Source organism: Aquarana catesbeiana, linkage group LG02, assembly GCF_042186555.1.
Source record: "Aquarana catesbeiana isolate 2022-GZ linkage group LG02, ASM4218655v1, whole genome shotgun sequence".
Lineage (NCBI taxonomy): Eukaryota > Metazoa > Chordata > Amphibia > Anura > Ranidae > Aquarana > Aquarana catesbeiana.
Genome location: NC_133325.1, coordinates 403006217 through 403031648, shown reverse-complemented (window position 1 = coordinate 403031648; position 25432 = coordinate 403006217). Strand labels below are relative to the sequence as shown.

The 25432-nt window shown below is 42.2% G+C and overlaps 1 protein-coding gene across 1 annotated transcript in view; it reads left to right on the top strand.

Annotated features, from left to right (window-relative positions):
- PPT1 (palmitoyl-protein thioesterase 1) overlaps window positions 1-23845 on the top strand; it is a 28694-nt gene extending 4849 nt beyond the window's left edge. Inside the window, exons 3-9 of the mRNA XM_073615295.1 lie at window positions 4546-4673; window positions 6445-6515; window positions 14455-14557; window positions 14671-14761; window positions 19402-19500; window positions 19631-19702; window positions 21694-23845. Coding sequence (XP_073471396.1) covers window positions 4546-4673; window positions 6445-6515; window positions 14455-14557; window positions 14671-14761; window positions 19402-19500; window positions 19631-19702; window positions 21694-21816 — 687 coding nt within the window. The 3' untranslated portion in view covers window positions 21817-23845. The remainder of the gene's footprint in view (window positions 1-4545; window positions 4674-6444; window positions 6516-14454; window positions 14558-14670; window positions 14762-19401; window positions 19501-19630; window positions 19703-21693) is intronic.
- The last annotated feature ends 1587 nt before the right edge of the window (window positions 23846-25432 follow it).

Below are 25432 nucleotides of genomic sequence, written 5' to 3'. Positions count from 1 at the left end.
TATCAAACAAGTAAACAGTACAGTTTATTATCATAGCTCACTAGTGCAATGTAATGCAACTGTAAACGCATAGTCTAAACATACCTTTTAAATTAGTGCCTTCCTGCCTAGTATCGAGAAGCAGTGTGCATATTAAAGTGGGAGTCCGGCGACCAATCCTTCCTTTTTTTTTTTTTATTTTTTTATAGGTCATTGAGACACTTTGCTAATCCCAAAATAATACTCACAGTTTGGGTGTAATATTTCCGCCTCTGTCTGTTTTCGTACTGAAGAATAACTTTAAAAATGTGATGCTGGCTTTTTCCATCTTGCTTGTGGGCATGTGAAGCCCACAAGCATTGATTTCCTGGATGCGGTGAATGCTGTTCACAGCTTGTTCACACGCATGATCATTGTTTCCGCACTGAATCTTGGGAAGCCTGACACTAAGCTCCCAGGAGACAGTGCAGTGCCGGGGAAAGGCAATAAACACGCCTACTCCCATGGGAGGAGAGACAGAAAGTGCCACAAAAAAGTACAATATAAAGGTAATTACAGTGATAAAATTTTTTTCGTGCGCCATTTGAACATCTATGCAATTAACTGAAGGGGGTACGATTAAGTAAAAAATTTGAGTGGAACCCCGCTTTAACCACTTGACCCCAGGCCAATACTGACAGTTCTCACATTTATGTTATTATCTATTTTTTTGCCAAAACATTATTTAGAACCCCCCCCCCCCAAAAAAAAAAATTTATATAATATATGGTCCCGGAGAAGAAAATGTTGAGTGTTATAATGTTTATGTCACACAATCTTTGCACAGCAGTTAATTAAACTCAAATGTTCAGGAAAAAAAAACTTTAACGACTTTTAGTGAACACAAACATAATATAACACCCAATCTTTTGGTAAAATATAAAATATGTTATGCCGACTAAATAGATACCAAACATGTCACACTTTAAAATTGTGTAAGCCTGTGGAATGGCGACAAACTAAGATACTTTAAATTATCCATAGTTCATGGTTTAAAGGCCTTTGCAGGTTACCTTACCAGTTTAGACTTAGGCTCGGTTCACACATGGGCGGCACGACTTGCAGGTCGCCTCAGCGAGGCGACCTGCAAACGACTGCGGGGCGACTTGCGAGACGACTTCTGCATAGAAGTCTATGCAAGTCGCCGCAAGTCGCCCCAAGTCGCCCCCAAAGTAATACAGGAACCTTTTTCTAAGTCGGAGCGACTTGCGTCGCTCCAATTAGAACGGTTCCATAGCACAGAACGGGAGGCGACTTGTCAGGCGACTAGGTCGCCTGACAAGTCGCCCCAGTGTGAACCGAGCCTAACTCAGAAAGTCTAGCACTAGAATTATTGCTCTTGCTCTGATGTTCATGGCGATGCCTCACATTTGGGGTGTAATCACTGTTTACATATGTGGGAGGGACAGAGGCACTTTCAAACTTTTTTTTTGTTTGTTTTATTTAAATTCATTTTTACATTGTTTGTTTGTTTCTTTTTCCTCTTATTTCTTCTTTCTCTTCTTTCTCCTTCTTCCCTCGCATTTTTGTAAATATTTTATTATATCTTTTCATGTGACAACACTGAAGAAATGACATTTTGCTAAAATGTAAAGTAGTGAGTGTACCGCATTTACAGTGTAAATTTGCTGTCCCCTCAAAAGAACTCAACACACGACCATTAATGTCTAAACCGCTGGCAACAAAAGTGAGTACACCCCCAAGTGAAAATGTCCAAATTTTGCCCAATTAGCCATTTTCCCTCCCCGGTGCCATGTGACTCATTAGTGTTACAAGATATCGGGTGTGAATGGGGAGCAAGTGTGTTAAATTTGGTGTTATCGCTCTCACTCTCTCATACTGGTCACTGGAAGTTGAACATGGCACCTCATGGCAAAGAACTTTCTGAGTATCTGAAAAAAAGAATGGTTGCTCTACATAAAGATGGCCTAGGCTATAAGAAGATTGCCAAGACCCTGAAACTGAGCTACAGCACGGTGTCCAAAACCATACAGCGGTTTAACAGGACAGGTTCCACTAAGAACAGTCCTCGTCATGGTCGACCAAAGATGTTGAGTGCACATGCTCAGCGTCATATCCAGAGGTTGACTTTGGGAAATAGGCGTATGAGTGCTGCCAGCATTGCTGCAGAGGTTGAAGGGGTGGGGGGATCAGTCTATCAGTGCTCAGACCATACGCCACACACTGCATCAAATTGGTCTGCATGGCTGTATTCCCAGAAGGAAGCTTCTTCTAAAAATGATGCACAAAGCCCGCAAACAGTTTGCTGAAGACACGCAGACTAAGGACATGGATTACTGGAACCATGTCCTGTGGTCTGATGAGACCAAGATAAACTTATTTGGTTCAGATGGTGTCAAGTGTGTGTGGCAGCAACCAGGTGAGGAGTACAAAGACAAGTGTGTCTTGCCTACAGTCAAGCATGGTGGTGGGAGTGTCATGGTCTGGGGCTGCATGAGTGCTGCCGGCACTGGAGAGCTACAGTTCATTTAGGGAACCATGAATTTCAACATGTACTGTGAAGCAGAGCATTATCCCCTCCCTTCGGAGACTGGGCCGCAGGACAGTATTCCACCATAACGACCCCAAACACCCCTCCAAGATGACCACTGCCTTGCTAAAGAAGCTGAGGGTAAAGGTGATAGACTGGCCAAGCATGTCTCCAGACCTAAACCCTATTGAGCATCTGTGGGGCATCCTCAAACAAGCTGTACACTCACTACTTTACATTGTAGCAAAGTGTCATTTCTTCAGTGTTGTCACATGAAAAGATGTAATACAAAATATTTACAAAAACGTGATGGGTGTACTCACTTTTGTGAGATACTGTACATACGGCAGTATTGAGGAAAGGAAAGCAAAAATCTTACGTTTTTCCTAGCTGTGCTGTGTATCACCATTATTTACAGTGTGCCTCAGGTGTTTTGACAGTAATTCTGCTGTGGATGTAAGGATGAGGAAGAACGGGGGTGACTGATAAAGATAGGATAGAATTTTGGACGTCATAAATTCAGAGTACAAATGTTCATCAGGATAGTGAAAATATTTTTTCATGACTGCTTTCACTTCTGTTTGTGGTTGATCACGTGTTTAGCACTTATGTTTGCATAACGTAATTTAGTTTTGCAGCCACATTCAGTTTCATTTGCATATCCAGCACAAAGGCCTCTTTCAGACCTGTGGATCCATATTTAGCCATCCGCTTCCGCATTTGTCTGTTGTCTGCATATGTATAAAGAGAATAGGGTTGATAACTAAAGAAGTAGAGTGTGTTCACTTTCAAAGTGTATTTTTAGTAAGCTTAGTGAGTTTTCTCTTTGCAAAGTATACTACTGTGTTTTTTTATTTATTTTCCCCCATTTTCCTAGCTCATTTAGTGATTATTCTTTGCAAATTAATTTTCATTGTGTGTCACCTCATTCATGAAGCTAAGTGAAAATTCACTTTGAAAGTAAACATGCTCTTTTCTTTTGTGAAACCTTAAATAAAAATATTGAAACCAGAAGTAATCATGCTTTACACTTTGTAAATTTACAGTGTATTTAAAAAATAATCGCGTAAAAATGTATACACCTTCGCCCTGTTTAAAGCTAAGGTTGTCAAATGCCAGAACCTGTGTCTGGACCACAGCTCCTCACATTAGCAACTTAATCTCATACCCCTGCTAAACTACTATAAAGTGAGGCTAGACTTTTCAATCTTCAACCTCCTCATTTTAATCCAATTCTCATACCAGCTGGCACTTGCCTTTAGATGACTGTAAAATGCATTCAGAAATGGGGCGATCGGTAGATTGATAATATCACAAGCTATGCCAAAAGCTTCACTTCTACAGTCTCCTACAGTAATATAACTGCTATTCAGTATACAGTCTATTTTCAGTAGGTTATTCTTAAAGCAGAACTTAAAAGGGGAAGTTTTGACAGGTACCCGCTTCCCCACTTCAAGTCAGATCGCTGCTGTGATCTGAGTGGAAGTTCAGCCCCCCTCCTTCCCCCGCAGCCTTCTGGGACACATCACAGTTCCCAGAAGACTGGGGGACCATTCACAAAGTACAGCATGGCTTGCGTATGCGCAGTTAGAAGCGGGCTGTGAACCCGCAAGGCTTCACTGCCGGTTTCCCTTAGTCAAGATTCCAACACCTGGACCCAAAGCCGATTGAAGAATCTGCTTGGATGAAGACAGTGCTGGATCCAGGGGCAGGTAAGTGTCCTTATTAAAAGTCAGCAGCTACAATATTTGTAGCTGCTGACTTTTTTGGGGGGGGGGGACACTGGAGCTCCTCTTAACTTCTGTAGATTTTTTGTGATATAGAATACTTAGTTACAAAACTCACACCATTATTATCTGCTGAGTCAGTGAACCTATATAATTTTCACGTTGTTATAATATTTTGATAAAATACTGTGTGTCTGTTGAAATATGTTGAAAAGGTCAACAGTTACCATGGATTGTACCTAATTTTTCACATCACTGTGTGTGCTATGTATACATCAATTATTTTATTACATTTTTTTTTTTCCCCAGGACATGGAAAATAGCTTTTTCCTAAATGTAAATAAACAGGTAGACATCGTTTGTGATCAGCTTGCTAAAGACCCAAATCTTCAGCGGGGCTACAACAGCATGGGCTTCTCCCAGGGCGGACAGTTTTTGTAAGTATTTCCTGTAGTTGGAACATTTTTCATATTCGACATAAATAGCATAAAAAATGAATGTATACGACACGCACATTTATTAACCAGGATAAGGACCACCTTCTTCTAGCATCGCCAATTGAAAAGTAGCCTTTTTCTCTTTTACTGGATATATAAAATGAATAGAAGGAACAGGAAAACTGGGCTAATCTTAAGATACCTGGATATGCAATGCTTTGGTTGGATTGGGATACTAGCTCCTTTCTGTGTGGTGAAGCAGATGTCTGCCAACCAAAGTTGATGATAGGTCAAAGAGAGCTCCAAATGAAAAATCCTATATACTATATACAGACTTCAGGGTTCTGGAGTGTACTACATAGCGCACGCTTTAACCCTGTACTCTGTAGAGTGCAGGGTTGAGGGGTGAGCTACGTGCAGAGTGCAGGGCTGAGGGGTGAGCTACGTGCAGAGTGCAGGGCTGAGGGGTGAGCTACGTGCAGAGTGCAGGGCTGAGGGGTGAGCTACGTGCAGAGTGCAGGGCTGAGGGGTGAGCTACGTGCAGAGTGCAGGGCTGAGGGGCGAGCTACGTGCAGAGTGCAGGGCTGAGGGGCGAGCTACGTGCAGAGTGCAGGGCTGAGGGGCGAGCTACGTGCAGGGCTGAGGGGCGAGCTACGTGCAGGGCTGAGGGGCGAGCTACGTGCAGGGCTGAGGGGCGAGCTACATGCAGGGCTGAGGGGCGAGCTACGTGCAGGGCTGAGGGGCGAGCTACGTGCAGGGCTGAGGGGCGAGCTACGTGCAGGGCTGAGGGGCGAGCTACGTGCAGGGCTGAGGGGCGAGCTACGTGCGGCGCGCAGGGCTGAGGGGCGAGCTACGTGCGGCGCGCAGGGCTGAGGGGCGAGCTACGTGCGGCGCGCAGGGCTGAGGGGCGAGCTACGTGCGGCGCGCAGGGGCGAGCTACGTGCGGAGTGCAGGGCCGAGGGGCGAGCTACGTGCGGAGTGCAGGGCCGAGGGGCGAGCTACGTGCGGAGTGCAGGGCTGAAGGGTGTGCTGTTTGCAAAGTGCGGGGTTTAGGGGTGAGCTGTGTATGGAATGTAGGACTGAGGGCTGTGTACATCCAAGTTCTCCATCCTCCTAAGTACAAAGCTCTTTTTTTTTTTTTTTTTCCCTTCCCAAATCCTCTCCAAGCATCTAGAAAACCTCACAGATTGCAGCTATGGAAGAGCAGCTAAACTTACAGGACGTTCATGTAGACTGCTGGCTTCGCGAGGAGCTTGTGCATGTGTACATTCCCGGCCCTCCCTCCTTGGCTCTCATATAGAGATGTGTAGAGCAGAGAGTGCTGTCACTTGTAAATACAGAAGCAGCGCTTCTGTATTTAAAACTGACAGTAGTGAGCAGCCAACAAGTGGCGGAACTCTGGCGGGCAGCAGCGCGGGCTCAATTGGCAGCTGCTTTGGGTCCCCCAACAATGATTGGGCCCTGGGCAGCTGCCCTATTTGCCCTGCGTTAAAGATGACCCTGATTGTAATACAGATGTGAAAAGTATGTTCACTTGTGTTTCCAGGAACTTTAATGCTGTATATCTGTCTCATTGTACAATTATCCTCATGGCCTAAATACTGAACGGCAACACCATTTAATATAAATCATTAGTATGACGCTGATCAGTATAGCTATAGTTGTACCAAGAAATAACGATTGGACTCATACAATTGCATATGGTTTCTTAACAGCACATGCTGTACATTTCACCTTCAGGTGACAGAACATTCTGTACATTATCTTGCAGGAGGGCTGTTGCCCAGAGATGTCCTTCACCTCCCATGAAGAATCTCATTTCATTTGGAGGACAGCATCAAGGTACATTTTTCTTTTTTTTTTTCCATAAAGATTTTTATTCGGTATAAAGAAGAAAACATACAATGCAGACAAAAAGTCACATATCAGTATTACACAAAGACATTAGAAAAGTACCCATAAAGGGATATAGCAGGGGAAAGCAAATTGGGGAGCCCTGACCAGGAGGAAAATTAAAGAAATATAAAGGTACAACTGCAAAATTTGCTTCGGAGGGTAGAGGATCTCATTATCACTTTTTCACCTCCCCCCTCATCATCACCCCCCCCCCCCCCCACCCCCCTGGCTAAGGCAAGGGAAGGGAGATCATTCTGAATATGTTCCTGGTCACAGTCGGGCATATTGCATAACATGACATACTGAAACAAACGGGGTACTAGGATAAGGATGTCGAACCAGAGGACATAACGTCCGAAGTCTACTGGTTCGGCTAGAGGGCCTAAGATTCAGGAATGGAGTCAGAAAGATAGAAGGTAGAGGAAAGATGTATGAAGAGCTATAGAGGGAAGGAGGAGAGAGAAATAGTAAGAAGGGGGAAAGTCAAAAGGGGGATCCACAGAAGGAGGAGGGGGTGTAGGGACCTGGGAGAAAATAAAGGGGGAAGGGAAGGTAAACCCGAGGGTAAGATATACCAAGGGGCGTTCATGGGCTGGACGAGGAGAGGTTGGGATGAGTCCGGAATGAGTCCACCCCCACACCTTGCCCACCCGCCTCAAGCAGCTCATGGCACAACTCAGGGTCCACAGAGTGCCCTTATCTGGCATATTGACAGTATTTATCAGTGGTTGTGAAATGAATCCAGCAGGCCCATATAATTGGAAATTTGTGCATTCTTTCTTGTGAGATGTGGATCAATTCCTCCATATCCTTTATTTTGGAGATTCTCGTAAACCATTCCCTGATCGTCGGAGTACATGTTGAACGCCAGTGTTTGGGAATACAGAGCTTGGCTGCATTAACCATATGCATGGCTAAGGATTTGTGGTATGTTTTTCTGGGGAGGGAAGTGTGATGTAGAAGATATTGGGCCGGGTGAAGTCAAGAGTGAACGTGGTGACAAGTGTAATGAGGTCATGGACTTTTCTCTAAAAAGGCTGGAGGTTTTCGCAGGTCCACCACACTTGTAGCATAGTGCCCACCTCTGTCCCGCAATGTCAGCAGATATCGGGAATGTCAGCAGAGAATTTATGGAGGCGGGTGGGGGTCCTGTACCATCTGGTGAGCACCTTTTATAGATATTTTCTTGAATCGCCACATTTAGCGAGCCCTTGTGGGCGTATTCATGCATTTTGGTCCCGTCCTCTTTTGTAAACTGTATCTGTAGGTCTCTGTTCCATGAGACTTGTGAAGGAGCTAGGGTGTGAGCAAGGTTCTCCGAAAGGAGTGTGTATATAAGGGAGATCAGATGTCTTTGTGGAGATTTGTGATAGCAGAGTGCCTCAAAAGGGGTTAGCTGCCTCGTCCAGCATGTCTGGTGGGCCTGAGTTTCTAAGAAGTGTCTGATTTGTCCAAAATGGAAACAAGGCCGATTTGTCAGTCATTCTACTTTTGTATAAGGAAATGGGTTTGCCGTCATCGTAAAACTGTAGGGCTAGTACATCCTCAAAGGGCCAATCTTGTTTCAGGAATTGTTTAAATTCACCAGGGGGAAAGGCAGGGTTCCCTCTTAACGTGGTTAAAGGGCCTGGGTTGGAGGTGAGGAGTCCTCCTCTTGAGGCTTTATTGAATGCTAGAAGAGAAGGGTGGATGAGGGGGTGAGTCGATAAAAATTGCGGCCAACTTTTTGTGGGAAGCCAGGGTGGAAGTGGTAAGGGTCGAGACGAAAAATCATTCTCAAGGGATACCCAGGCCTTTTTATTGGCATGGATATTCCTGTCTGCGATCCTTGTGAGGTGGCAGGCAGTGTGGTATTTATGTAGATCCGGCAATCCGATTGCCTCTAGATTTAGGTAATGTAAGTCTAGAATATTTGATGTGTGGGGGGGGGGGGTGGTGGTGGTGAATCTTTCCATAGAAAGGTAGAGCAAGCTTTCTGATAGTTAGAGAAGAAACTTGGTGGCAAGAATATCGGAACAGCCTGTATCATATACAATAGTCGTGGAAGGATAATCATTTTAATCAGGGCAGAGTGACCGAACCAAGATACGTTTAGGCTTGCCCAATCCCTAAGGTGTTTTTGGGCTTTGAGAAGGGCGGCATGATGATTCAGAGAATAGAGTTCTGATATTTTCGTGGGAATCTTGATGCCAAGGTAAGTAATTGCTACCTTCTCCCAGCGAAAGGGGAAAGATTCTCGGTAGTGGGATACTTCCTGAGCAGGACGAGTTATATTGAGGGCATAGGATTTAGTGTGATTAATTTTGAGGTTTGAGATTTTGCCGAATGATAGGTCTTTAAGGAGATTTGGCAAAGAAGTCCGAGGTGATCTTAAAGAAAGCAGAATGTCATCGGCAAAAGCCGCAACTTTAAATTCTCTCTTTCACAGTAACCTCTTGGATATCCGGGTTGAGTCTGAGTTTATTGAGAAGGGGTTCCAGGGTCAGTATATAAATTAAAGGGTAGAGTGGGCATCCTTGGCGTGTGCCATTGCTGATTGGGAAGGCGTCCGACAGGTAGCCGTTGACTTTTACAGCCGCGGAGGGGCCAGAGTAAAGGGCCATAATAGATGAGAGCATACAGCTCCCCAGGCCGACAGCTCGGAGAGCTTCCTGCATGTAGTCCCAGGCCACCATGCCGAACGCCTTCTCAGTGTCGAGTGAGAGAAAGAAGCCTTGCATTTTAGATAACACAAGCCAATGATGCAGGTTAAGGGTACGAGTGGTGTTGTCCCTGGCTTCCCTGCCAGGGACAAACCCCACTTGGTCCAAAGAGATGAGTTTGGGCACTAGGGGGAACAATCTGTTGGCTAGGATCTTCGCATATATTTTAATATCAACGTTTAAAAGGGAGATCGGCCTATAGTTTGCAACTATTGGCAGATCTTTGTCTTCTTTGGGAATTTCGGTGATATGTGCAGTGAGCATCTTGTCCGGGCTGACTTGGGGATCTGAAAGAGTATTAAGAGTGGCCAGAAGTCTGGGGAAAAGGGCCTCAGGAAAAGATTTGTAATACTGAAGGGTGAAGCCGCCTGGACCCGGGCTTTTGCCCACTTTCATTTGTTTAACAGCAGTCTCTAATTCAGTAATGGATAACTTGCTTTCAAGGTCAAGTGACTGTTAGGAGGTTATGGGGTTGGAGCTATATCTGGCAAGGAAGTTTTTAATAAGTTCAGAGCGCGCCTTAGGGGTAGTTTTGGGAAACATGGTCGGCCTGTAAGTTATATAACTTTGAATAGAAGCTTTCAAATTCTCTGGCGATTTCCTCATTCTTGACCAGGAGATCTCCCTTATTGTTGCGTATAGAGTGAATCGTTCTGATGTTATGTCTCCGGCCCCTATTATCAAGGTCCTCCACATGCCTATGTAGGTCGAATAGTTGGGAGAGCTGTGTGTCATACGTGGTTTGGACTTGGCGAATGGCGGCCGCATGGGTCTGGGTAGTTTGCTCTACATTTTCAATGCGGTGGGCAACTGCCTGGATGTCTGTTTTTAGATCAGCTATCGCCGCTGTCACTGTGTTTTTTATGTCCAGGGCAAACTTCTCCAGGTCAAACATGCTTGGTAGCTGTTCCCGACCTGATTCAGGGATTGTTAGTCCTGTTGCGTGCGGACTGGATGCCGAGCTCGGGGTCTGGGCCTGTGAGGCTTGGCGCTGAGTCCGGAACAGCTCCGGAATGTTTCTGCTCAGCTGTGTACCTGGCTCCATGGTGGTGCGGGATGCAGAATAGCTCCGGGTGGATCTGTACATGGTGGATTAGGTGTTCAGGCTCCCCGAAAAGCAAGATTTGATTCCCGAGTCACAGGAGCTGTCGAGCTATGCTGCCATTCAGGTCTCCCTCCAGGCCACGCCTCCAAGGTACATTTTTCACTTTATTCGTGCCCCAAATACAAGACCAAAGTGTCAGAAACTGTTGTAACCATGGTTTTTTATTTTTTATTTTTTTTAATTTCATTTTTAAGGGAAGGACCAACCATTTTTTAATCATACATCACAGGGCACTTCATCATCATGGTTACTTGGGTTATGTTGCCACCTCTATGTGAATGGACACAGGCCAAAAAAAAGGCATAACCCCTCCCAGTTCAGCTAAGCCTCAGTTTCTGGCTAGTGTCTTTGGGTGATAGGTTTTCCTGCCCTGTGCCTTACCTGGTTTTCCCTTTTAAACATTTACTATAATTTACCAAGCAGATGTTCACATTTCCAGGGACACCAGTTTTGGGCAAAAGGTCTTGTAGTGGGGGTCCCCCATTATGTTTTAGGCATGCTGGCCTTGTTGCTGTGTTGCCCACCCCTCTTGTTCAGTAGTTTGGGACATACCAAGTAGTCATGAATACGAATTGCCCTGTGTCCTTTGATGTACAAAAGCTAGGATTTTTGATTTATCTGTAAAATCCTTTTCTTGGAGTACAGGCAGTCCCTGAGTTACGAACACAATAAGGACTGTAGGTTTGTTGGTAAGTGGAATGTGTGTGTACAAGTCGGAACACTGCATTTGTAAGTGTAACTTCCGCCTGTGCAGGGATGTGGGATGTTCCGGGCGCTTCTGGGCATGCAGTACATGTTATCTAGGGCTCTTCTGGCCATGCAGTACTGCAGTGTGGGATGTGTCCAACGCTGCAATATAGCTGCTCGGAGGTATCCAGGAACAGCGTGGAGCACAAGCGGCCGGAATTGAGGCCGTCCATAAGTAGGGGTCTTTGTCTTCCTCATTGCTTTCTACAAAACTGAGGCGTAGCTGAGCTGGGAGGGGTGATGCCTGGGTGGGGAACCCTTCCTCTTTTTGTTAGTTTTATTTATTTGTTACGTTTTTTTTTTTTTTTTTGGTCAGTGTCCTGAAGGTGGCAGCATAACCATAGACCCTAGTAGTCGTGAACATAAAGTGTCCTGTGATGTACTTCAAGAACCAAAAATCAACATCTTTTTCAAAACCCCTTATACACATATCTAGTTGTTTATTAAATTAGGCAGTGTAGATTGCATTTTCTACCTAACCTAGCCAATCAGGATTCATTTCATAACTGACCTTACAATGTTATGTGTTAAGGCCCTTTGCACATGGTTATTTCACTCTGCACTACTGCATTAAAAATAATTGCTAGTGCTTGCTTACAAATGTAATAAAATCTCAGAAAACTTTAGTGGTAGGAAGAAATCGTGTAATAACATTGTAAAGAGCTGCGCAAACTGTTGGCACTGTATCATAATAACAATCGGCTACTTTCTTGCCTTTATAAAAACCTGACATTTAGACCCCTTTTCACACTGAGGCAGTTTTCAGGCGTTTTAGCGTTAGAGATAGCGCCTGAAAACCGCTTCCCATTCATTGCAATGAGTGCTTTCACACTCTGGCAGTGCGCTAGCGGGACGTTCGAAAATGTCCTGCAAGCAGCATCTTTGGGCCGGGTTGGGAGTGCTATAAATAGCACTCCCAAAACGCCCCTGCCCATTGAAATGAATGGGCAGCGCTTTGAAAGTGCCGCAAAACTGGTCCTTTTTTTTCCTTTAAGTTTGCGTTGTCTGTCACGTGATCTTAAAACCACCTCGCTAGTGCTCAAAAAGCGCAGCCAAAGCACCACACAATTGACCAGCACTTTAGCAGTGCTTCAGTGTGAAAGGGATCTTATATACAGTATCTCACAAAAGTGAGTACACCTCTTGCATTTTTGTAAATATTTTATATCTTTTCATGTGACAACAGTGAAGAAATGACACTTTGCTACAATGTAAATTAGTGAGTGTACAGCTTGTATAACAGTGTAAATTTACTGTCCCCTCAAAATGGCACACAGCCATTAATGTCTAAACCACTGGCAACAAAAGTGAGTATACCCCTAAGTGAAAATGTCCAAATTGGGCCCAATTATAGCCATTTTCCCTCTCCGGTGTTATGTGACTCATTAGTGTTACAAGGTTTCAGGTCTGAATGGGGAGCAGGTGTGTTCAATTTTGTGTTATCACTCTCACACTCATGCTGGTCACTGCAAGTTTAACATGGCACCTCATGGCAAAGAACTCTCTAAGGATCTGAAAAAAAAAAATTGTTGCTCTACAATACATAAAGATGGCCTAGGCTATAGGAAGATTGCCAAGACCCTGAAACTGAGCTGCATCACAGTGGCCAAGACCATACAGTGGTTTAACAGGACAGGTTCCACTCAGAACAGGCCTCGCCATGGTCGACCAAAGAAGTTGAGTGCACGTGCTCAGTGTCCTATCCAAAGGTTGTCTTAAGAAAATAGATGAGTGCTGACAGCATTGCTGCAGAGGTTGAAGGGGTGGGGGGGTCAGCCTGTCGTGCTCAGACCATACGCCGCACACTGCATCAAATCGGTCATCCCAGAAGGAAGCCTTTTCTAAAGATGATGCACAAGAAAGGCACAAATAGTTTTTTGAAGACAAACAGACTAAGGACGTGGATTACTGGAACATGTCCGGTGGTCTGATGAGACCAAGATAAACTTATTTGGTTCAGATGGTGTCAAGCGTGTGTGGCAGTAACCAGGTGAGGAGTACAAAGACAAGTGTGCCTTGCCTACAGTCAAGCATAGTGGTGGGAGTGTCATGGTCTGGATGAGTATTGCCAGCACTGGGGAGCTACAGTTTGAGGGAACCATGAATGCCAACATGTACTGTGACATACTGAAGCAGAGCATGATGCCATCCCTTCGGAGACTGGGCCGCAGGGCAGTATTTCAACATAACCACCCCAAACACACCTCCAAGACGACCACTGCCTTGCTAAAGAAGCTGAGGGTAAAGGTGATGGACTGGCAAAGCATGTCTCCAGACCTAAACCCTATTGAGCATCTGTGGGGCCTCCTCAAATGGAAGGTGGAGGAGCGCAAGTTCACCAACATCCACCAGGTCCGTGATGTCGTGGAGGAGGACTCCAGCGGCAACCTGTGAAGCTCCGGTGAGCTCCATGCCCAAGAGGGTTCAGGCAGTGCTGGAAAATAATGGTGGCCACACAAAATATTGACACTTTGGGCCCAATTTGGACATTTTCACTTAGGGGTGTACTCACTTTTGTTGCCAGCAGTTTAGACATTAATGGCTGTGTGTTGAGTTATTTTGAGGGGACAGCAAATTTACACGGTTATACAAGCTGTACACTCACTACTTTACATTGTAGCAAGGTATAATATCTTCAGTGTTGTCACATGAAAAGATAAGATAAAATAAAATATTTTCAAAAATGTGAGGGGTGTACTCACTTTTGTGAAATACTGTAGCTAAATGGTCAATCGAGAACCCATAATTGATATATCCTTTCAGATGTATATTTAGGTGGGCAGAAATTCCCACTAAATGGTTACACCTCTTGGGATTCCTGCTGGTGAGAACTGAGACTCTGTGAGAGCAGCGGGAGCTGTTGGCTGCTGTCAAACAAATCCAGTGACGAGGGTGTGGGGGTGGAGCCAAGCCGCACTGTGTGTGTCAATAGACACACACAATGCGGCTTGGGATCGAGCCCGCACAAGTACCCCCACAGCAGGCAGCTTGCTATAGGGGCACTTGGAAGGCAGGAGGAGTCAGGAGCACCAGCGGGGGACTTCAGAAGAGGGGGATCGGGGCTGCTCTGTGTAAAACCATTGCACAGAGCAAATACGTTTATTAAAAAAAAGTCACGCCAAACTGAGGATTGGATATATGAAAGATGTGGGTTTTTTTTTATTTGCTAAATTGTGATGTTACTATCTGATTGCAGGCACCATAATACTCATAGATCCGTTTAAACATATTCAGTTTCAAGATAAAGTTGTATTGATCAGAAGAAGTGATATCCATGCTAGATGTTGAATTTATCCATGCTTTATTAATCCATGTTTTATTTCATATTTAGGGGTTTTTGGCTTCCCTCGGTGTCCTGGAGAAAGCTCACATTTGTGTGACTGGATCAGAAAGGTTTTGAATGCTGGTGCTTACACCAAGGCCATTCAGGAACAGTGAGTATAAGCAAATGTATGGTGATTCAGTAAAGAAACCCCATTGTGTAAAGTCTATGGGTTTTTTAGCAGTAGAATAATCTTGTGTCTCAGATTCTGTTTTCTTTAATTAGTCTGGTGCAAGCAGAGTATTGGCATGATCCACTCAATGAAGATGAATACAGAAAGGGCAGCATTTTCCTGGCAGATATCAATCAGGAGCGGGTAAGTTAAAAGGCTGCATTCTCAAACATACTATTCTATAGTGTAAAACGATGTGATTTATACTTAAAGTGGCTGTAAAGCCTAAATATTTTTTACCTTCATGCATTCTTTGCATTAAGGTAAAAAAATGTTTAGGCATCAAAATCCCCCCTCAGCGCTGTGCACATCTGCAGCTTTCCTCTCCCTTCACTTCTGGGACTCGCTGGCTTTGCTGGGGCACCGGAAGACATTGGCTCCCGGTGCTATTATTCAAAGCCAGAGAAGAGGGAGCTGGGGGCAGGGCTGTTTCCTGCTGTCTTTATCAATGGATGCAGCAGCGGGGCTCGAGTGTGTGCATAAACGAGTGCCCCAATGGGAAGCAGCGTCCCATGGGGTACTGGACAGAGGGGAGGGGCCAGAAGTGGCAGACTTGAAAAGAGAAGATTTACAGCCGCTCTGTGCAATTCCATTGCTCAGAGCAGGTAAGTATAGACTTTTTTTTATTTTTTTAATTACCTTTACAATCGCTTTACAAAGGAATTCGTAATCCACTCTTTCTTTGCTATTATCTGACAGCTCACTGTTATAGCATAACATAGCTTGCTGTCAGCCAACAAAGAAAATAATTTCAGGCATTGGCAAAAGAGGAAGGATGTCATTGTATTCATACAGATGTACGGTACACTGGCACACTTTGCAACTTTGCTTATCCTACCTCCCCTAGGTAAAGTTGGTTTTCACAGGTGTTTTCTAGCGATTGCTAAAGAGCTGTGACATGAGGTGAGCAATGAAAAACTTTCTACAGCCTTTTGTACACATGTGATAGCATATGAAATGGCACATTATAAAGTCCAACTCCCAGCCAATACTTTGTTTATTTTTCATTTTATTTAAAGCTGGGGTAAGGTTAGATTTTTTTTTTTTTTTTTTTTTGTCAGGATTTATTGCAATCCATTCACTTTGATTCAATCCAGTTTTCAAAGAACTAGGATCTGGGGCACCTATAGCTCACAAATTCATTCAAGGACCAGTTCAGTTTTATTTCACACACTTTTTCAAGGCATACATATCTCTTTCTGCTCATTAACCACCTTTTTAACCTTTAAGGAAGAAAGATCACTTTAACCATTAGTCTACCATACAGGGTTTCTTTCTTGTACCGTTCATCTTTATCGATCCAGTACACAACCTTGTTTCTTCATAAAACTTTTTCATAACAAAATTACCTTAGTAAGTTATTTCTAAACACCTTTTTACAACAGCTGTAACATGCTGAGGATTTCCATTTAATGAAGGGGGCTCAATTGGCCACATATTATGTAGTAAGCCTCTGTAATAGGATACCTATAGAATTACATTGCATATGTCTGTCAGTGGCTGAGTTAGTGCTGAAAAGTAGCTTCTTCCTATTCAAAGTGGTATCATCAAAATGGGGGGTGCTGTGTAAGGGACTTCAGTGGCCCCAACACATACAAACATTATTCAGGTATTAAACCCAAAAACAAAAAAGTAATGTATTACCGCTTAACATTTCTTTGATGTGGTGGCTGCAGGAATGTCCTGCTTTTTTAATTTTTTTTTTTTTTTTTTTATTCGTCTATTTTCACCTTTTGATCATGCCAGTAGGTCTGTTTTATTTTTCAACTTTCATTAAGAAACCAAGCTGTCTAGCAAAAGTGGCAGTTGTGTGTCAGGACAAACCATTTAACACTGACAGGGGTATCTATAATGGTCAACTTTGGTAATAATTTATCTAAAACCTTTATCCTCAAAGGGAAAAACACTAGGGGTTATTTACGAAAGGCAAATCCACTTTGCACTGCAAGTGCACTTGGAAGTGCAGTCGCTATAAATCTAAGGGGTAGATCTGAAATGAGTGGAAGCTCTGCTGATTTTATCATCCAATCATGTGCAAGCTAAAATGTTGTTTTTTTATTTTCCTTGCATGTCCCCCTCGGATCTACAGTGACTGCATTTCCAAGTGCACTTTCAGTGCAAAGTGGATTTTCCTTTAGTACATAACCCCCATTATTCTTAGTTTCTGTTTTTAAAATTTTGTGAAGAAATAATCATTCTTCATAAATTTTAGGTTTCCGTTTTATAGTTTACAAACTATGGTGTGTGTGTGTGTATATATGTATATGTTTGAAGATTGATTCATTCTGATGTACTGACTGCCTTTCTCATTTCTTGAGGCCCTAAAACACCAGGACAGTACTAATACCCCCACCAAAATGACCCCTTTTTGGAAAATAGACCAAGGTATTTAGTACGAGGCATGATTCGTTTTTTGAAGTTGTAACTTTTTGTCACAATTTTCTAGAAAATGAAGAAATTAAATAAAATATTTTTTTATTTTTCTTTCACAAAGTTGTAATTTTAACAAGTTATGCCTCACACACAGTATAGGAAATTTATAATTAGACCCCAAAACACATTCTGCTACTTCTCCTGAGTATGGGGGATACCACATGAGACTTTTATGGCGATGGGGATACCACATGGGGATTGAGTATGGGGATACCACATGAGACTTTTTCACAGAGACGGGTTCAAATTCCAAGGGGCAATGACTATATGCAGCTTGTGCAGTCTACGGCAACACTTGTATGCATTACTTTGCAGTGTGGGGCAACCCCGATATGCAGGTTGTGCAGTGCACGCCAACCCTTCTATGCAGCCTGTGCAAGGTGCGGCGACCCTTATATGCAGGGGGTTGCATAGGGCATGGTCAAGCTGTGCTGTGTGTGCCTAGCAAAGGGCTTCCAGAAGGAAGGGGTTGCTTGTTGCACAGGGCAGGTTAGTATGACATCTTTTTTATTTTAGCAAAAAAAAAAGTACACTTTACAATCACTTTAAAGTGTTAGCTGGAGTTTGGATTTAAAAGCCAAGTTCACCTTTTGTACGACCACAATTCCAAAAAAATTGGGACGCTGTGTAAAATCTACATAAGCACAGAATGCAATGATTTGCAAATCTCATAAACCATAAATCTCATAAATTTTATTTACAATAGAAAATAGAAAACCTATGCTTTTGATCAAACTGAGAAAATGTACCATTTTAAGAAAAAAATAAGCAAATTTTAAATGGATGACGGCAGCAGCACATTTAAAAAAGTTGGGACAGGGCAACAAAAAGCTGGCAAAGTAAGTTGCACTAACAAAGAATAGCTGGAATAACATTTTGCAACTAATTGGGTTAATTGGCAAATGGTCAGTAAGGCACAGTAAATACATCATACAATTTTCCTTTAGATTTACCAAAACCATATAATACTGTATGTGGTCAAAGCTAAACCCATTCAATTGGTATGCAATCAGGCAAGCCCTTGCACTACATAGTTGAAGGTAAATCTAAAGTAAATTCCCATCTTTCTTTAATTCTTGCACTGGATGCCATCCTGTTGAGGAACCCTGGGCACATTGTCGACGCAGGGGATTTGGTCTTAGTAGGAATCTCCCGCCATTGTCTGGATGTGGTTCGAACTGTGCGAGCCTCTGCTTCTTTCTGTAAGTCTAGTCCCTTTTTTGTCAACCTGGATAGATCCCAGAAAGGTCTATGGCTTCTCATTCCACCATCTCTAGATTCCTCAGGCAGATCATCCTGCACACTCCTGATTGGGATCTACCCTTTTCTGTTAAGGAGCACTCTACTAGATCTGTAAGTGCTTCTTGGGCTTTTCGGCATTAAACAGCTGTTTCCCAGTTTTGCAAGGCAGCCACCCGGTCTTCTGTTTACTCGTTCTCTAACAAGAACGAAGCCTTCCAGGGTTGCAGCCTCCCAATGCCATCGTTGGGTAGAATGTCTTTCAGGTGTCTCTTTGAGCTGCAGGCAGTTCCTAGTTCTCTATTTCTTTTCTTTGGCCGGTTTGGGTTTGTTTGCTCTGTTCTCCACTCCCTCAATTTGGACTGTTTTAGGTGTACCAAAGGTTTTAAGACTTCTTGTGTCCCTTAGTAAAATAGGATTTTTGTACCGTTGAATACTTTTCTTACAATCTACTGAGGGACATGGATCTCACCCATCTGTAATCATGCTATTAGTGCTGCTTTGATACAAAACTGAGGTATTCTGGTAGTAAGAAGGGTTAGCCTTGGCTGGCCTAAAGTTTTTTTTATTGCTTACCATTGTTCAATCCTCCCATGGGCAGAAGGATACCCAAAAGTGAGCGACTTTCTCTATCTCTCAATGGACTGCAAGAAAAAGATATTACGGCGAGTACAAAAAAATCCTACTTTGGCTTTAGATATACTTTAAAAGTGATTTTACTCTCTTAGGAGTTAAATAGGCACTTACTGATCAGGAAGAGATTGGTACACATTTCAAAAATGCACTTCAAATGAGTGTTGGTCAGATTTTTTTGTTTTGTTATATAAAACTGCCACTAAAAGAGAGACCACGTCATTGGTGCCTCTGATCTTATTTCTTGAAAGTTGATGTCTGTGAATAGGTGATTTCCTCTCACTTTTATACATGTAATACCAAAACAAGAAATAAAGAAATTGGTGTTACTGGTATGAGAAGGCACAGAAAACATTGAAATAACTTGAAGGTTTTAACTTTTTTCCCATTTTAATTAATAAACTTTTTTTATTTAGGTTACTTCTACTTTTCTAACTGATGACTATTGTTGCCTTATCAGCTTAACGTATTTGTTTTAGGGTATAAATGAAAGTTACAAGCGAAATCTTCAAGCTCTGAATAAGTTTGTCATGGTGAAATTCCTCAAAGATTCCATGGTGGAGCCTTCTGACTCAGAGGTTAGAAAATCTTCCTAGCTAATGTATTCGTTATTGCCGTTTTCAGTGATTAGGTTAAAAACAGCCATTCATATTGCTAACCATTTTCCTTTTTTTTTTTTTTTTTTTTTTTTTTTTATAATTTATCTAGTGGTTTGGATTCTACAAGCCTGGACAAGACAACGAGACCATCACATTGCAAGAAAGCTCCTTGTATACTGAGGTAACAATAGCAAAAACCTGTGATTTTATGAAGAGGAACCCCTTCCTTTTTTTTTTTGTTTTTTTTGTTTTTTTTTTGTTTTTTTGTTTTCAAATTTTTGGGCTTGTCCACAGTTCAGTGCACATCAGGTGTGGTGTGTTTAAAGTATGTTGCACTATTATTTTACCTTGACTGCCAGCGAATCACAATAAATTAGAAAATGCACCTGCAATGTTTTTCCTGACAGAGTCACCACAATGCAGTTTAGTGCGTTTAATTTGTTGTGATGTGCTGCAATGAGTGTGTCTATCACAAGCCCATACGTTTGAAGCTGAATCAAGTAAAATGTCCTGCAAATGGTGAGCCCCTTTTTTAAAGGAGGTCATCAGAATTTGTTTGTACATCATGGCTTCTGCTGGATCCACTACAATAGTGGTTCTCAGTTCTCACTAACAGGCCAGGTTTGCAAGAAAACTGAAATACATCACATGTGATATAATTTACTGCTCAGTGATTGCAGTATTCAAGTCTGCATCTCCCCAAGGCAATACTTAAATTCTGGCCTGTTAGTGGGTCCTGAGGACAGGAGTTGAGAACCACTGGACTAGAACAATGCGATCTACAAAGCAACGTGCTCTTGTGTTAGATTCACTCAAACATGTGTGACCTCGAAAATGAGATAGTGTTGAAGAAATATGAGGTTTCCTCTGCTTTCAGTGCAGTGGCAATTTTTTATTTATTTATCTATCCAATAGCAAATACATATTAATACTGCTGGGAATTTGATTCTTTCTTCCCAGCTAAGAATTAGGTTGAACTCTATTAATTGTTTTCTTGGCAAATGACTTTGCACTGTGAGCCTTATCCAAACTATTTGTAATAGGCAACTTTTTGTTATGCAATGTTCGGTGCTGTGTAATGCTGTTTTACAAGCTCCAAACAAAGCATTTACAAAATTACAAAGTTGGAGAACAGAATTACAAGTGTTTTGCGAAACTGCACATACACATTACACTCTGATTGTTCAATGTCAGTATAATCTTTGTTAGAACTACAAAAATTATGTATTAGTAGCCCTGATGTTTTGTAGCTCCAAGGAAGATTGTACAGTGCCATCCCTAGATAGTGCTTTTATTTTTGTGCCTAGTATTCTCCACGAGGTGTTGCTATAACCCTGTGTTCAAAATTTTAAAGTACTGGGCAGTGTCATTCAATGATTACAGATAAAGGGATTTTAACGGTGAGTACAAAAAAAAATCCCATTTTTAATAAACGGTAGCGCAAATATGTGACATAAGAAAATGAAACTACCACCTATTTATTCTACAGGGTCTTTGCTTTCAAAAAATGTTTTAAGTGTGTTTTCATGTAGAAAACGTACAATTTAGTATGCGTTTGCAAAAAAAAAAAAAAAAAATTGACCTAGCAGCAAAAGGGTTGTGCAAGCTGCTATTAGGCTTCAACAGGCTTTCAACAAGCCTCAAGTAGTGCTGAGTCCTGGTAGTAGCTTGTTTAAAGTAACAGCACTCCCAGTAAGATCTGCAATTAATAAGGAGCTGCATGGTATTTTAAAACCTTCAACAAAGGTTGCTGTACCCACTGCTCTCTTACAATATGACGTCTATGTAAATTATCATTATTGTTGTGTTCTCCCACCATGTCTGGTAGCCTAGGGTTTATTTATTTGTAATTATTAATATAACTTGTTGTTTTTATATTGTTTATCAGGGAAAAGATTATAGGACAACTAAAACACACACTAATTGCTTAAATTGTAGTTTCTTTTGTATTGTATTGTCCATAAGGTGGGGTTATGGAATGTAAATTTTTTTTTTAAATAACCTTTTTTATTTTTTGTTCTATTTAAACAGATATGTGGGCATGTGCTAGGAGTATTAGTGGCTTAGTTGAGAAGTGTTTTTTTTTTTTTTTTTTTTTGCTGTAAAGAGTAGCCTGATAAATTTTGTTGTATGTGTACAATGACAAAAAAATCTTGTATTATATATTTGTAGGATCGCTTGGGTTTGAGAGAGATGGATAAAGCTGGAAAACTAGTGTTCTTGGCTGCAGATGGTGACCACCTCCAGTTTTCTGAGGAATGGTTCAATGAGAAAATTGTGCCCTTCCTTCACTAATACGTGTGTTTTTTGTTTTGTTTTTTTTCCCATTTCGTTTCATTTTTGTTTTGTATTTGCTGTAGCTCTATTCTTAAAAACAGGCATTCCTGACAATTTGCACTGGAATAACATGCATTATAGCTTGAACCTAGAGTTGCACGATTAATTGTTAAAAAAAATTGGGATCTCGATTTTCCACACACCACCACCACCACCACCTCTATGCAGCATTTACACGATTTATTCATGTAAGTGCAGAGACGTTCTCTGCTCACTCAGAGCTGTAAAAAAGAAAAAAAAATCCTGCAAAGTCAGCCCTCGAAGATAACTATAAACAAAGTATCCTTTACTTCTTTTAGATCAAAGGAATGAACTTCGGTCTGTAAATTAGGTCAGTTTAACCACTTAAAGACTAAACCTTTTTCTGGCAATTGTTGCTTACAAGTTAAAATCGGTATTTTCTGCTAGAAAAAATGGCGGTTGCAATATTTTATGTCAAAACTGTATTTGCGCAGCGGTCTTTCAAACGCAATTTTTTTGGGAAAAAATACTCTTCAACTAATGAAAAACAAAACCATAAAAGTTAGCCCAATTTTTTGGTATAATGTGAAAGAGGATGTTATGCCGCGAGAATCGTGATCTTTATTTTAAGCAAAAAAAGCGTGATTCTCATTTTAGTCAGAATCGTGCAGCTCTACTTGAACCTCTTAATCATTTGGACTAGCAGCAATAATGCACAAACTCATTACACAGTTGAAGCATGCATTTACTGCATTGTTTATACACGATCATTGGAGTGCCAGTAAATCAAATGTATTCTTAAGAACGTTACTGTGGCCCTCAACATGGATGTCTTCACTTTGTGTACATGTGAATTTCACTTTATTGCTCCTTGTCTGATATTGCAGGGATCTTTTTTATAGCAACACACAACAGATATCTGTATTAAAAAAAAAAAAAAAAATTCTAGGTTTTTCCTTCTACTAGCAACATATCGCAGCTATATGGAATAGAATTCATTGGAATTGATTTTACTAAAGGAGTAGAGAATGTTCACATTTCAAAGTGATTTTTTTTTTTTTTTCACTCATATTAATACATTAAGGCAGGCCATACACTGTTCGAATCTCGGACAGTTCAGCAGGAACTGTGTATAGGCAGGCTGAATGTACCAAGTTGATCAGTCGATTGATCAACTTGGGTACAACCAGCCTGCTGGGTTTTACCTGCAATTATTGCTAACGACTGCTGTAGCCTCTAGTAATTATCATTGTCTTCTCCCGGCAGGGACGGCTACCCGCTGCAAGAAGACAAAGGCTCAGAATGGTCTGTGTGTTGATGGAGGAATTGAGCGAATTTCTTTCCTGCAACCCGTAGTTGCAGGAAAAAAAAATTGCTCCGTGTATGGCCAACCTTATGTTAACTGGTTCCCGACCGGCTCAGGTCTTTTTATGGGAGGCAGAATGGCATTCCTGTGCGAAACCCCATATGGGGTTCCCAGAGGGCGCCGCATAGCGGGGGACCTGATGCATAAACTTTTCCCACTCTACCAGAAAATGTTTTTGTTGCTGTCGGTCATCAATTGAGAGATTTCCGATGCCTCCAACCCCATAAGCTACAAAGAAGAGGGCACTGTTCCCAATAGGGACGCAGAAGAATTAAAAAAAAAATTCCTGACAGTATCTAACCCTTACCCATGCTGTCTGTGACCAAAGTTCTGATTGGAGTTTGGATTCAGGGTAGAATGCCTATTTTGTGATAAAACTGCCTTTTACTCCTCTGATTTTACCTAAATACAATGGCTAATGCTGCCAAGACGCAATAAAAAAAAAAAATCACAAAAAGAATTCTGGCATAAGTGAAGACTGCCACCTAAAGATACTTGTATTTTGTAGGCAGCCTAGAAAGGGTTTTTAAACCGTTTTATAGCTTGTGTGTGTATATAAAATCTTAATTGTACAATAAACATTTTATACAAGGAGCACTATTTACACTGGAGTTGCAAAGCATTCTGGGTTTTCCAGAAATTAAAAACATTCTACAGCTACGTCTTTCTATCTGTCTTATGTGTGTAATTTGAGCTTTAGCTGTTTGGATGTGTCCTTTACACCCCTTTAAAAATATATAACTTAAGGTGCACTCAGTGGGCAACTTTTAAAGGCTAAGTCTTCTAGTATTAATGGAAGAAATTTGAAAGGTTGGAATTGCATTGTATGCAATTGCTAGATGTCATGGATAAACCCAAAACACTTTAACCTCCCCATCAAAAAAGCTATTTCACAATCGCTGGTGGTCATTGTCATTTTCAAACTCCTCCCCTATTATTGCAGGACACTGGCACTCAAAATCCTGCAACCCTCATTGGCCATCACGGTGATCATATGCGGCCTGGTATGGTTCAGGAGGGGGTGCTCGCTCGTCCCCACCCCCTTTCCTGACCGGCCAGGCTGTGTGCTCGGATAAGGGTGTGGTATGGATTTTGGGGGGAACCCCCACGCCGTTTTTTTGGTGTAGGGGGTTTACCTTAAAATCCATATCGGACAGAAGGGCCTGGTATGCTCTTGGAGGGGGAACCCATGTCGGTTCTTTATTTAAAATTTGGTGTGGAGTTCCCCCTCAAGAGTCATCAGAGCACAAGTCAATTGCCAAAGTCGGATCAAGCAAGACGGCGATCCAACTTTAATGATATTCAATGGGCTGAAGTAGAATCAAAGTCGGACCAAAGTAGTGCAGGGAGCATTTTCAAAGTCGGACCAGTTAAGACGGCTCCCATAGGGAAACATTGATTTTCACACGTCATGCGACATGAGCTCCTAATGTCGGAGCGTTTGTCGCACCAGTGTAAACCTGGCCTCAAGGGATGCAAGCCCAGCAGGTTTCCTCATTAGTGCCCTGCAACTGCACAGCTGACAGGTAATTATGAAACCACTCCCATTAGACCCACTCAGAACAGAGGCACAGACAAATATACATGGATTTTTTCAGAATAACAAAAGGTAGGAATCTGCAACAGAGGTTGTTATAATCCTTGCAATGTACATAGATCACCCAGAGGGGAATGTTATTTTCCTCAAAAGTGGAGTTACGCTGTAACAGAACAAGCTGTCCAGACTAAGTAGAAGTTCCAGGGTTGAGACAAACCACTAACAGGGGTTCTTATACTGGGCAGCTTTTATTGATTTATGTAAAACCTTTTAACCCCCCCCCCCCCAAAAAAAAAGTTTGCTGTAATTGCTTATAAAGTGTTAGCAGGAGTTCAGCTTCAGTTTGTTAGTCAAGTCCATGTAAGACTGCCAGTCTAACCCTACCCTCTCCCCAGACTGGTAATTCTGCTGTCCAAAGGTGTCTACTTTACTACTTTCCTGTCTTGGGGTGTCTGCATTCTAGATGATGTTCTACTGGCTGGGCTGAAATCAGGAAGTAAAAACTGCACATTGCTTAGTAAAATACACTGTAAACATGGGTTAGGCACACCTTTAACTCCTTGATGTTGACCCTTTCCCAGCCAGTGTCATTGCAAATTATTAGCACTGATCACTATTCGTGTCACTGGCAGTCAGTCACCCCCCCCCCAGCATCAGTGTCAGATTGCCTGCTGCACTATAGCAATTACTATTATAAGTCACTGAAACCA